General features: G+C 34.5%; 1 protein-coding gene across 8 annotated transcripts in view; it reads right to left on the reverse strand.

The window, feature by feature from the left end:
- Positions 1 to 12,741, reverse strand: part of TBC1D32 (TBC1 domain family member 32) — a 78,676-nt gene that overhangs the window by 40,887 nt on the left and 25,048 nt on the right. For all 8 annotated transcript variants that reach the window (XR_010471319.1, XM_065056764.1, XM_065056763.1 and 5 more), the window contains 6 exons: positions 12,341 to 12,423; positions 10,546 to 10,684; positions 9,697 to 9,784; positions 8,048 to 8,166; positions 7,330 to 7,446; positions 3,853 to 3,941 (listed from right to left, as the gene is read on the reverse strand). Coding sequence is in view for 7 of the 8 variants with exons in the window: in XM_065056764.1 (XP_064912836.1) it covers positions 3,853 to 3,941; positions 7,330 to 7,446; positions 8,048 to 8,166; positions 9,697 to 9,784; positions 10,546 to 10,684; positions 12,341 to 12,423 (635 nt within the window). In the remaining variant the exon portion in view is untranslated. The remainder of the gene's footprint in view (positions 1 to 3,852; positions 3,942 to 7,329; positions 7,447 to 8,047; positions 8,167 to 9,696; positions 9,785 to 10,545; positions 10,685 to 12,340; positions 12,424 to 12,741) is intronic.

A 12,741-nucleotide genomic window follows, 5' to 3' on the forward strand; every position in this document is an offset into this window, starting at 1 on the left:
AATTAAGGGAACAAACTATTTCATGTGCTGAAGCTACCTCATTATTAAAATTCAATTAAATATAAGAGGGTGTGTTTACAATGCAGATAAAAACATAATGGAAAAGAATGCATAGATGTTTATTATCTGTATTTCCTAAACCCACAAAGTTGTTTCTTGCCTTCAGTTTCTTCATCTCACAACTCCTGCAGGATTCAATTTATTCACCCAGATTTCACCGGAGTGCACTAGACGAAATTTTGACTAATACTGCTTTGAGGTAAATTTCAAGCCACTGATTGATTTTGATGTCAATATTGTATAAGCCATTTAACTTCTTTCCTAAATCTTTCTCTTACTAGTTTGTAGACCAACAGAAATACATTCAGTGCATTTTTATTATCTTCTGCACCCTTCAGTAAGTAAGAAAATGAGTATTATAAGAAAAAAAAACATATTCACCGTGATATTTTATACGACAAAATAATGTGACTTAACAATGTCAAAATATTTACTATTCCAATCTGAAAATAGCGAGCCAACATTCTTTTTTTAGCTGTTGCAGGCTCTGCAGCTCTGCAATCCTGAGGCTGATACTGATGAACATATGACTTAGACTAGTATTTACATTTTTCTATAATTCCACAGAAGCATAAATGCATTTAGAAGATTCACACAGAGCACTACCATAAATACTCCTTCAACCTTACTTAAAATACAGGCCTAAATACAGTTCAAATTATGATTCTACAAAATAGGTTATCTTCAGGTATCTCTAATGTTAAGCAAGTACATCATGTCTTTAAACAGTCTCAATTTCCATATTTGAAGGAATAGTATTTTACTCATAGAGTTTACAGGTATTTTCCTGAAGAAATCCAAACTTTGGAACAGACTGCTGTCCTTGTTGCTGGACACCCACTAGGCATGAGGTGTTTCAGTGAACAAGTGTGGGGCCAACAAAGGTTCTTCTGATTGGAAGGTACATATGAAAGACCTTTTGATTTCACTATATTTAAGAATTTTGTTGACTTATGGCCAGAATAAGCCAACAGAGGGAAAAATGGAGGAAAAAAAAATTTGATAGTGGCTCATGTATAGGGAGGGAAGGAGGAAGGGAGGGAGGTTTTTTCCCGCTTTAAGGTATTCAGATACCTATTACTGCCATATTGTCATATATACACAAAAAAAACAAACAAACAAAACCCCCACATTTTTCCAGGAACAGTATATGTTATAAAATGATATAAAAGTCTTTATTTGGTTAAACGAGGGGAATTTTTGCAAAGCTGCCTGTAGACCAACTCTGATTCCCTCCTACTAGCCACAGTCTATGCCCACTCCCAGTACCGCTGTTTCTCCTTCTGTTTTTCACATAAGCCACCTCTGAGTTTCCTTGAATTTATTTTGGAGTTTTGATACTGTTTAGATATGAGGAGTCGGTTATTAAGGTAAAAATTTGGTATTTTGCCACACTTCAATCCAGCTAACAAAACAGTGTCACAGACATTCAAAGAAAACTCAGCTTCTGAATAGACAGAATAGCAATATGTAAATGCCTGAATAATGCTTTAGGCAGAGGCTTTGAAAATATATAGAATATGCATATATTTTCTTGGCAGGCTGTAAAAACTCACAACTCATGGATGTATTCACTGTACTGAAATGTTAGACAAGCTGCCTTGATGCCATATAATTCATCAGTCTGAAAGAAGACGTATGTAACTGCTGTTTACTTAGTTCCTTTGTTATGAATAATATAAGTTACAGAGATTCAAAGAGCTTGGCCTTGAAAGGGAGAAGGTTAGCATCTCCAACGTCACACCTTTATGAAAAGTGATCTTTTCACATTCAAAAACTTATAAGATCAATAAGTACACCTATATGAGAGAAATAAAGCTAACAATTATATTAAGATAATTCGCTGTATTTAATATGTTAAAAATTTATGACTGATTACTGCTGTGAATTCCCTTTTTATAGGATTTGTGCTCTAGCAGCAATTTAAATTCAGAATTTTCTAAAACAGAAAGACTACTGAGAATTTTTGCCTCAGTTCCTGTGCATCCAGATTTTCAGGCTGTACAGAAGAGCAACTGATCCAGACTTCAGTGTTCTTTTATCAACCAATATTGGGTAATTGAGAGACTTTTTGCTTCTGAATAAGTATAAATCTGCTTTGAAGTTGAAAGTTGAACTGGCAGTTTGAAAATCCTTCTATACACAAGTTAGAAACTGTTTATTTACTTTCACTTTCCTATTCTTATCTCCAATTTCTTGCCTGAAATTTATTAGTAATAATAATGATAATCTTCTATTTGGTTTGTTTGTTTGGTTTTTTTTAATGAGTTGCAAAGGACCTTCAAGCGAATAAATCTCATCCTAGAAGTACACAATAGCTGCGATTAAAGGCATACCAGATCAGCGTCTGTGAAACTACTGAAGAAGAATCCTAGGCCAAGATACTTCCAAGTTGAGAATTACAAAAAAAAAAAACCACAACAGATTCACACTAGGCTATAGCTCACTGTGGAACTGAGTATTTTACCTTGATCACACAGGCCCTAGTCAGTACGAATGCACTCTAGGGAGCATTCTTTATAGACTGAGAGATATTGGCTATGCAAAACCATAACTAGCTTCCCTGTGTTTTCCCTTTGATTTCTACTGCATGCACACTGCTCTGCAGAGCAGGCAAGCTTGAAAAGGAAAGCTGACAGCTGAGCCTCCACAGGACTGTCCCTGAAAATAGTAGTTCAGAATTCATACTTATTCAAAATGAAAACAATAATTCACCAGAAAATGCAACGTTAACCTTAAAAACAAATAGATAAACCTGTGCTTTTTGGATTAAACAGACTGTAGAAATACCTATATATTTTAAGTTTCCTATATAGTTACACAGCTAGTAACCAAAATAATTTTAAGTCACTGAAACACAGTATGCACATGAAGAAAAATGTAGTTCTAAATTGCAAAAGTTGCTTAACATTCAAGTAAGCAAATTTGTAACTCCTTTGAATTATAAAGGTGCGTTACAGGACCTCAGAGTATATCATATAAGTTAAACAGATCTGAAGTTCAGCTCTGGGTGAGCCACTCATACAATGATACCTGACCAAATAACAAAATATATTGCTGTGTAAATCCGTGAATGATTAAAGAACATCAGTTTGGCCTGTACTACTGGTATTATGTTTAGCAGAAAGAAATGTTTCTAGACAAATGTTTCACTAAAATCATCCAGTCACACAACTGTTCATTTTTTCAGTGTTGCAGTTATCATAAATATTTAAATATTTGATTTCTACATAGTAGCAAAGAGAAAAGTAGAACTTTTGCTCTTTCTAACTAATTTTATACATTTTCAGATCTGTTAAGCATCTGACAGTTTTTGACCTAACTACTGCTGAATTTTGTATTCTGGATGGAATTTCATTAAGGTGATAATTAGACAAACACATTTGAAAAAAAAATCAGTACAGGGAGACTATATACATATATAACTCATATAAACATGGTAAAAAAAAATACTTTGTTTCTTTTAGTATTTTGGTACAATTTTTCTTTTATGCACTACAATGGATCTACAACATGCTCTTTCCAATCAACTAGGCAAAATAACAACATGGAATTTCTATCACTGCTCATTGCATTACAATATATCCATTTACAGGTAATAAGATTAGATTCATTGCTATTCTCATTTTGTAGGCCATTTTTCATTTAATCTTCTTACGTTAAAAAAAAGAGGAATTTCACCTTCACGCATAATAAAAACCAAATAACGTTATCTTATCAGAAGCAACACATCCAAGCATGTTATATCCTATTTAGTTAATGTGACCAGAGAATATAAAATGAGCATCTTACCTCAGACCAAAGACATGTGATTGTTCATAATTGAATAAGGAATGAATTTTAGCTTCTGAATTCAAAATTATAAGCCTGTCAATGATATCCTGCCAAAGGAAGACAAGTGTAAAAATCTCATGTATGGTTTTATATTTTTTGCACATAATAGTTTCATAAGGATGTTTACTATAAAATGAAACCTTAATTACTAAAACACACATTGAAATTTCTGTAAGAAGGGGTGCTTTCCACCATAAAAGCTCGTAGCAAGAACAAACCATACAGAAGGTTAGGGAAGAAAAATAGTTAAAAAAAAATAAACCACTAAACATACAAAAAATTCTAGCATATCAAGTACCCTAGTTCTCGTTTAGTTTGAAACCACAACAAAAGTGTTCAACAGTTTTTTGTGTGTTTGAAAGGTGTATACATCTATTTTGATTAAAAGAACAGCAAACCCTTCAGTATAATACCCTTTCTAACACTGGTTACTACCACATGCTTCAAAACATGCCATTTATTCTCAGCGTAACCAGGCTTGGTTTGCGTGTCGAGGCTTACATCTTTCATCCTACAGCATCTCATGTTACAGACCATGACCTGTGGCTGCTTTCTACTTCTACCACAAATCCAACCTAATTATCTTCCTCTCTAGTTCACTGCACATCCAAATCACTTCTGAAGAACCAGTTTCATTAAAAGACTAAGAAATGTGTAAAAACATTCACTGACATTATTGTCTCAGAGACAGATTGCTGTGCTACTGTCAGAAGAAACAAACTACAAAGTCCTTACAGGCTTTATTTAATCTGGATTAAACTTTTATTTTCTCTATGTTTAAGAAGTATAGTCTCAGAAACAGCAGAATGAGTTATTATTGAACTGGTTAGATCAATGGGTCGTTTCAGTATGATATTAGAGAATAGTTAGGATCCATACTTTCATGAAATCAACCAAAGCACTGGTTTTTAACAGACAAAAGACCACAGGTAAAACTCCCAGCAGGAGGAAAACAAACAAACAAACAAACAAACTAGAACTTGTCAAAGTAAACAGCCTTCATAAAATTCATTCTTATCTAAAACACAGTGAAACCATACTTTCCCTATTAGAGCTTTTTGTGCAGTAGGGGAGAGGGCTATGAAGAACGCACTTTCTCCACGTAGTATGTTTACAATAAAACTCACAATAAAACAATTCATCTCTGACCTCTTGGCTGTTCATAAAATTGGTAATGCAAGCAACTGATTTGTTTGGGGTTTAAGGCTTTTTAGATATTTGCACATATAAAGAGTTAAATGCCAAGGGACATTTCTCCTCTCATCCTTACATCAAAGCTTGGAGCCTGCAAAAGAGGAGAAAGCACAGGCACAGAGAGAGGACTACCGAGAAAGCAGACCAAGCTCTGACTTGGAATATTAGGATGGAAGATAATGAACAAGGTCCAATGCAAGGTCCAATCAGATAAACATGCAGGTAAATCTGCACTGCTTAACGACAGAGCATAGCTTAAATACTGCAGGTAGGATGTCATCTACTTTTAATTTCACCTGCTTAAACATGTCTTTCAAAGCTACAGATCTTTAGCTTTCTGCAATCACTGCCCAAAGACATGTTTCTAACAAATCTACATGTCTGTGTAAACCCAGAAGGTTTTCTGAGTACTCAGCTATTACATGTTAAATTAACATTAGATGAACTGTTTCCCTTCTGCTAACTATCTTGGATGTCTAGCTTAGGCTTATAAAACCTACTGTTGCACAGTAAAGTGAGAAAAACCCCATCCAAAATATCTGCAACTGTCTTGTGAGCTTTGAAAACTTATCAGTCTTGCTGTTTCTGGACACCTAAAGAATTCCATCAAAATGCTGAAATGCCTCAAAAGCCAAAACAACATAGTAACAAAAATCATTACTTAACATCTACCCCAATCTGAAAGCTCTCAAATATGTATTCCCTTCAACACACATCTACCTCCTCTGCTCCCAGTGCCTCAGAAAACTTGAAGACAGAAAAGAACTATCCATTGGTGGACACACCAACGCTGAATGGATTGGAAAAATGAAATTTATCATCCTGTTTCCTCCTGAAATCATCAAAAGAGCGCTACAATAAAGAACTACACAAGTCCCTTTCAAACATAACACACACTACTATGATATCCTCGGTCTAAACAAATTAAACTACCACCAACGGAGAGCTTGTGCTAAACAAACACCTTAACACAACAGTAGTTTAAAGTGCTAGCTCATTAGAAAAAAAATCTGATTTTAACTGCCACTCAAGGGCAATGGTTAAATTTGACTGTGCTTTGTAGATGACAAATAAATAAACCTAATGAACTGCCTTTCAAAGAACTATATACAAAATAATGCTAAATACTAAATCTCTGCTCTGGTGAGACCACACTTGGAGTATTGTGTCCAGTTCTGGGCCCCTCAGTTCAAGAAGGACAGGGAATTGCTGGAGAGAGTCCAGCGCAGGGCAACAAAGATGATTAAGGGAGTGAAGCATCTCCCTTATGAGGAAAGGCTGAGGGAGCTGGGGCTCTTTCGCTTGGAGAAGAGGAGACAGAGGGGTGACCTTATTAATGTTTATAAATATATAAAGGGTGAGTGTCACGAGGATGGAGCCAGGCTCTTCTCAGTGACAACCAATGGTAGGATAAGGGGTAATGGGTTCAAACAGGAATACAAGAGGTTCCACTTAAATATGAGAAGAAACTTCTTCTCAGTGAGGGTGCCAGAGCACTGGAACAGGCTGCCCAGGGAGGTTGTGGAGTCTCCGACTCTGGAGGGATTCAAGACCTGCCTGGACACCTTCCTGTGTAACCTCATCTAGGTTTTCCTGCTCCAGCAGGAGGATTGGACTAGATGATCTTTTGAGGTCCCTTCCAACCCCTAACACTCTGCGATTCTGTGATGCTGTGAAATGGTAATACTATTTTTCTTAGGACTGAAATAGGCCTTAATCAGTAGCTTTCCAACTAGTAATTTTTTCTGCATGTAAATCATCTGTGTTATTAAGAAAGCCTGAAGTTTTGATGTGTTTGGTTGTTGTTTTGTTTGTTGTTGTTTGGTTTTCTTTTTTTTAATTTTTGTTAAATCCACAGGTAATGTGATAGAGCAATATTATATAAAATATGAGTATAGATATTTTCTAGCATTTTCCAGCATGTAACTGTATGCACATACAGAAGCGTTTCTGTATGTCACTTTTTTTTCCATGGAAAAACAGAATCTTAATAAGTCAGTAAACCTGATCATTAAAGTAGGCATCAAATTTTATATTATCTTTAGGATTTCAAAATTAATATTTAGGTTAACATGAAGTGATATGTGTATATACTGCCCTCATGCTGTATATAATACAAAATGCAGAAAATTTCAAAATCTTTCAGTGAGAAGAAAAACTTTTTATTACAGTAACATTTTCTCAGAAACAAAAGTCTTCACAGAAGCATTAATTTTCATTCAAAATAAAAACTATACTTACAATAACATCTGTAGGTACTTCTCGGAGTGAATACATTTGTTTATTTGGTATATCTTGTTTACTCAGGAGCTCAAAAACTGCAGGGTAAGTGAGCAAGTTTATCAGAGACAGAAAAGACTAGAAAAAGAAAAAAAAAAGGGGGGGCGGGAGGCACAAAAGAGTATGTTAATCAGTTCAGTATAACCAAACAAATGTTAACAATTATTTGCCATTTACTTTAAGTTTGTTCTTATCCTTCTTTGTAAGCTGAACTCGACAAAACTAGAGCTGCCCAAAACTAGACTGTAAACCCTAGCAGGTGTCCACATAACCTAAAAGTCCAGTAGCATTTCTGAAATTATGTATTATCTATCAAACTGTACAAGTAATGTTGAAATTATAATATTTTCATTATCACATATTTCTAAAATCTAAAGACACAACGTACTGTAAAACATGTCACTCTGCCTGATCTTACTACAGTAATCAGAGATATGAACTGATGGCCAGTATTTTAAGACTTTCACTTTTGTCATTATTGTTATTTATTATATCATATTGACTTTAACAGATGCTTGGCACTGTGATCTGACATGAAACACAAGAATCCTTTAAATCAGTCATCATTTGACTAGTGCATTACACTAATTTTGCTTCACATGCCAAGAAGCAATATAGCCTCAATAAAAATACAGCAATGTTTTTTCCACACCAATACAGAAGATAAGTAACTTCTCACCTTCTGACAACTTCGGTCAATAGGGTCAACCGGAGTAGATTTAGGTTGGGTTATCCTCACATCATCTTTTCCACACTCCAAAAGAGCCCATAGTTCAGTTACAAGTGCCTTTATAAAGCCTAAACCAAATTTTTATTCTAATAATTAGAATGGCAAGAATACCAGAAAAACAATTTTCATATTAAACAAACATTGAATACCACAATTCTAACTCAGATTCTCAAAACTCTTTACATTGTGGACTAAAATTTCACAAGACAGACTGCCTGAGGTTGCTCTCCCTGCTATTCTCAGTCCTTTAGTCAAAACACCTTTCCTCGGCAGTCTGCTTCTATTCAATTTAAGATCTACAGCAACAGTTTGTAGACTATTATACTAAAGTAGGATGACATTTCTATATCTTCCACATAAATGAGCTGCTGACCTTCTTTAACCAGTTAGCTGCTACAGACTGAGACTAGCTAGTACTGGCTGTGTGGTTTTAAAAATACAGATCTACTACAATTCATTAATAAATTAAAACAGACCACAATGAAAGGTTAAGGACTGAAAAAATCTTTTTAAGAGAAGCACTACTAGCTGAATTTAAAATGCTAAGTATTAAAATTGAAGAAGGATAACCATCTAACTCTGAAATCTCCAAATGTAAGTTATAGGCCTAATGCAAACTTTACATACATTACACAACCTCCTCTCAGGGTTGAAAAAGAATACTGATTATTTTTGGTCTAGCATTTGTTTTAAACACCAAAGGCCATGAGAAGCAACTTGGCTGAGAACCCTGAACAGGACATATGGGTTACTCCTCAAGTAGATCTGCTCCCTCCTTTCTGAAAGATCCCAGAAGCATAAAAAACAAGCAAATAACAATCAGTTTCCTTGACTGGCAGAATTTGCCTGCCTTTCTGACAGTCTTTCAGTCAAGTCATTTTAACTACACACCAGTCACTTCTAGATTCTCAGAGAGGATACTTTCAACTTTTGTACCTCATGGACTTCCTTATAAACTTAAGACAGTAGCTTTAGTTAATTGATAAGATTCTAGTTTTAACATAACTACTACCTAGAGAGCTGCATGGTATGGCAACAGCTGAGTTATCCGAGAATGAATCTGAAGGGGCTTTGTTGGTATGGGTTAACATATGAGAAGACCTATCAGTTCAGACAATCTCAGTTCCATCTCACTATTGTATAAAAGTGCCAATGACGTTTAGGCATTTGCAGTTTCTCACTATGAGTAGTCAGTAACTGTGAAAAAGTACACACAAACTGCAGAAATCAACAGTTATTAATTCTGATCTGTAGATCAATAAGAAGCACTAGCAAACTGCTAGCAACTAATTTTTTAACAGATATAAATGTCTTCCTGCACGTAGAAGAAAATTGTGAAATTCCAAAACAATGAAGTAAAGATTTTGCATAACTTAAGGAAAACAAACAAACAAACAAACAGACCTGCATCAAAGATAAGTGGATGACTTAAAAATTGGAATTTCCACCAAGAAGAAATCAATAGACATTTAAGCAGTTCTTGTTAATACTGTGTTATTATTCCACTCAGTTGATATTTCTTAGCCTCTTTCTGTCTTTTTCTAATATGCAAGACTACAACGTGTAACTATTCATAATAACATAATTCTTCAATTTACCTGAACTCTGTAGAGCTACTGCACCTGTCGGTGTTGTTGCCATTTGTGTAACAATCACTCTATTACCAAACTCTTCATATTCATCTACCTGTTGGTAACAAATACAAAAGCAGTGTTAGTTATTCAGAGGGCGTGAAACTCTCTAATGATCTCTTAAATATTGTTCTTTCCTACACTTGTTTACAGAATTTAATCCACAGTATGTAGATTTGAACAGTTCATAGATATTATCCTCTACAGACTCACCAGGGTCAAATTCCAAACCAAACATCTTTATCAAGTACCTTATGAAAATTTAAGTGCAAAATATTATGGTTGAGACATATAACATCAGCAAAAATAAAAATGTTAGTATTTATTATTATTATTATTATTATTATTATTATTATTATTATTATTATTATTATTATTATTATTATTATTATTATTGCACACACTCAGTAGGATGCCTGTAACATTATGGGGTTTTTTCCTAAAATGCATATTATCTGATTTTTGGTTACATTTCAAGTATTATCTAGGATCTGGATTTCAACATACCTACCAATGTGGTCTAGAACAATAGGCACTTAGAATTTTTTCAAAATTATTTTTCCTAGTGTTTCAAACTTTACAGTTAAAGGTCAGAAAAACTAAATATATGCCTGACATTCTGAAGACGAGCAACATCTGACAAACTTAAATCAGTGTGGCACCAACATCAAACACTGTGAGCTACATTTTGAATTCTTTTTTTGCAAAAATTTAGTGACAAAATGGTTTTTGAACTTATTTTCTTATTATTTGATTTCTATATTTTATTATAATCATTGCAAGAAATAAAAACTTCACAGACTCTGTAATGCTTACCTGGAGTTTTTTTGATAAACTGCTGAACATAAAGTTCACACAGTCATTCAAGGCACCCGTACTATGAAGCAGAAATAGTCCTTTGGGTGTGGCAGAAAAATTTAGCAAGGCATCTAACAAAGTCTCTTCCCATAACAAACTGCAAGAGTAGTAAAATAATAATTAAAAAAGATATGAAAAAAAGCATGGGGAAAAAAAGAAAAACAACACTTCATTCATTGGACTCTGTGTTTATGTGTTTATGTGAGTTTAAGAAAGCTTTGGGAAAGTTCTAATATGTATTAGACTGTATTTTGTACAAACAATCAAACTCATCCTGACAAAACTAAGGTTAGGTAGGAACATGGGACAGGAAGATAATGTTATGGGGAATCCAAAGGATCTGCACCATTCTGAAATGTACTTATGACATGCTACCTGACTCTAGACAAGTCTTACAGTATTAATGTGGCATCTACAAATTGGCAAAGCAGACAGTGAATTTCTCACTAATGTGAAAATACTATGAGAAAGTAATAAAAACTCACATTTGAAGAGATAAGAGGCTCCTACTAGAATTTAATACAGATTTATTAAAATTAGGTGCTGTATATACACAATAGCTTCATGTACTAACAGCAGTATACAGAAAATATTTTCTACAGACATGGCAGAAAGAACAGCAATTGTAAGAATCAAGTATGATGATACCCTCTGCCCCACAAAATATTCTATGCCCTAAAAAGTGAAGCAACTGCATCACCTTTCACTAGGTACAAACCCTGCAGGTATCACTAGACTCTTGTGATTCTGCTTCTCTAAAAGTATTTGCTTACTGGATTCTCATCTCTAGTTCTCATTTTCCATTTTTGACTCCTATCATGAGCAAGCAGCATGCAGGTTTTCTGTAGCAGTCAACCATTACTCCAAACTTCAGTCACTTATCCTGCAGAATCCCTGCCATGTCATGTTCAGAAGCAAAAATTTCACCCAGAAATATATCAGCATGTCTTGTTCCATAGTTAAATTAAAAAATCTAGATGAGGAAATCACAGCTTATGTCAATGGTAGTGATTAGTAACAGCTGCCTCAGTCAGAGCTCAGCATCCCTACATTTCTTTTTACCACTAGATTTGAACTGCTATAACCAGTTCACACGCCAGCAACACAGACTAAAGTAATAACTGTTGAGGTATATTTGCAAATGATACACTAGATCTATGGTAAAGTATAAACAAGAATCTACTTAACTAACTAGATTCTGTGCTACCACCAGCATCACCCTGAATTTTCAGGCTCTCAAATATTTTTATATTTCTCATCTGAATGCACACAAACTTCTATAAAGGGACATGAAGTTTTAGTATAAAAGGAAGGATGCCTTTCACTTAGTATGTATCAGGCTTTCAGCCAGAATGCTGGCAATCTCATTACATAATATTTTGAAGGTGCAGATACCATTCAGCAGAACCACTTTTTAATTTAATACCATATCAAAGCCATAAGATAAACTGACAGCTACTTTGTTTTATGCTTTCTAATTCACATTTTCCTCAAACCAATTTCTGTAGTCAGAGAGAATCAACTATAAGTCAATTTTACACAGATTAGACACAACTCTGTAAGGCAAGAAAGTCCTGAAAGGTCAAGAACAATTTGTAACTCTACCGAGACCTATGCCAGGATGATTCCACTCCCTCTACCTACCACTATGCTTCTGACAAAAAGACACAGGATTATAAAATGCCTCAACTGTGGTTAAAGTAGCAGTGTGTGCTGATACTTGCGCAGGTGCATAAATTAACCATCAACTTACGTGTTTTTTGACTCCAGGCTTATTGATGAAGTCGACTCCACGCCAGTTACAGGAGTGGGTACTCTTTCTGAAAGCAAACTTGTCTGTGAAATAATAAATAAATAAATACATAAATAAATCCTTAGTGTTTATTTACACAATTTTTAAACTCCTGATCTTGCTCATTCTCTTGTTATCTATTAAAAAACAAACAAACCAACCAATGAGCAGGTTGCATTCTATCGTTTGGCACAGAATCCTCTTTTATTCCAGAACAGCTTATATTTTATTTCTTCTTTGGGTATAAACCATTTTAAAGCTAGTACATTTAAAAATATATTTATTAGAATTCTTATAATAAAAACCTATTTCTTTTTACTTTTTGACTAGAGACTCCCAAAGCAAAAATCCATATTAAAAAC

Source organism: Columba livia, chromosome 3, assembly GCF_036013475.1.
Source record: "Columba livia isolate bColLiv1 breed racing homer chromosome 3, bColLiv1.pat.W.v2, whole genome shotgun sequence".
Lineage (NCBI taxonomy): Eukaryota > Metazoa > Chordata > Aves > Columbiformes > Columbidae > Columba > Columba livia.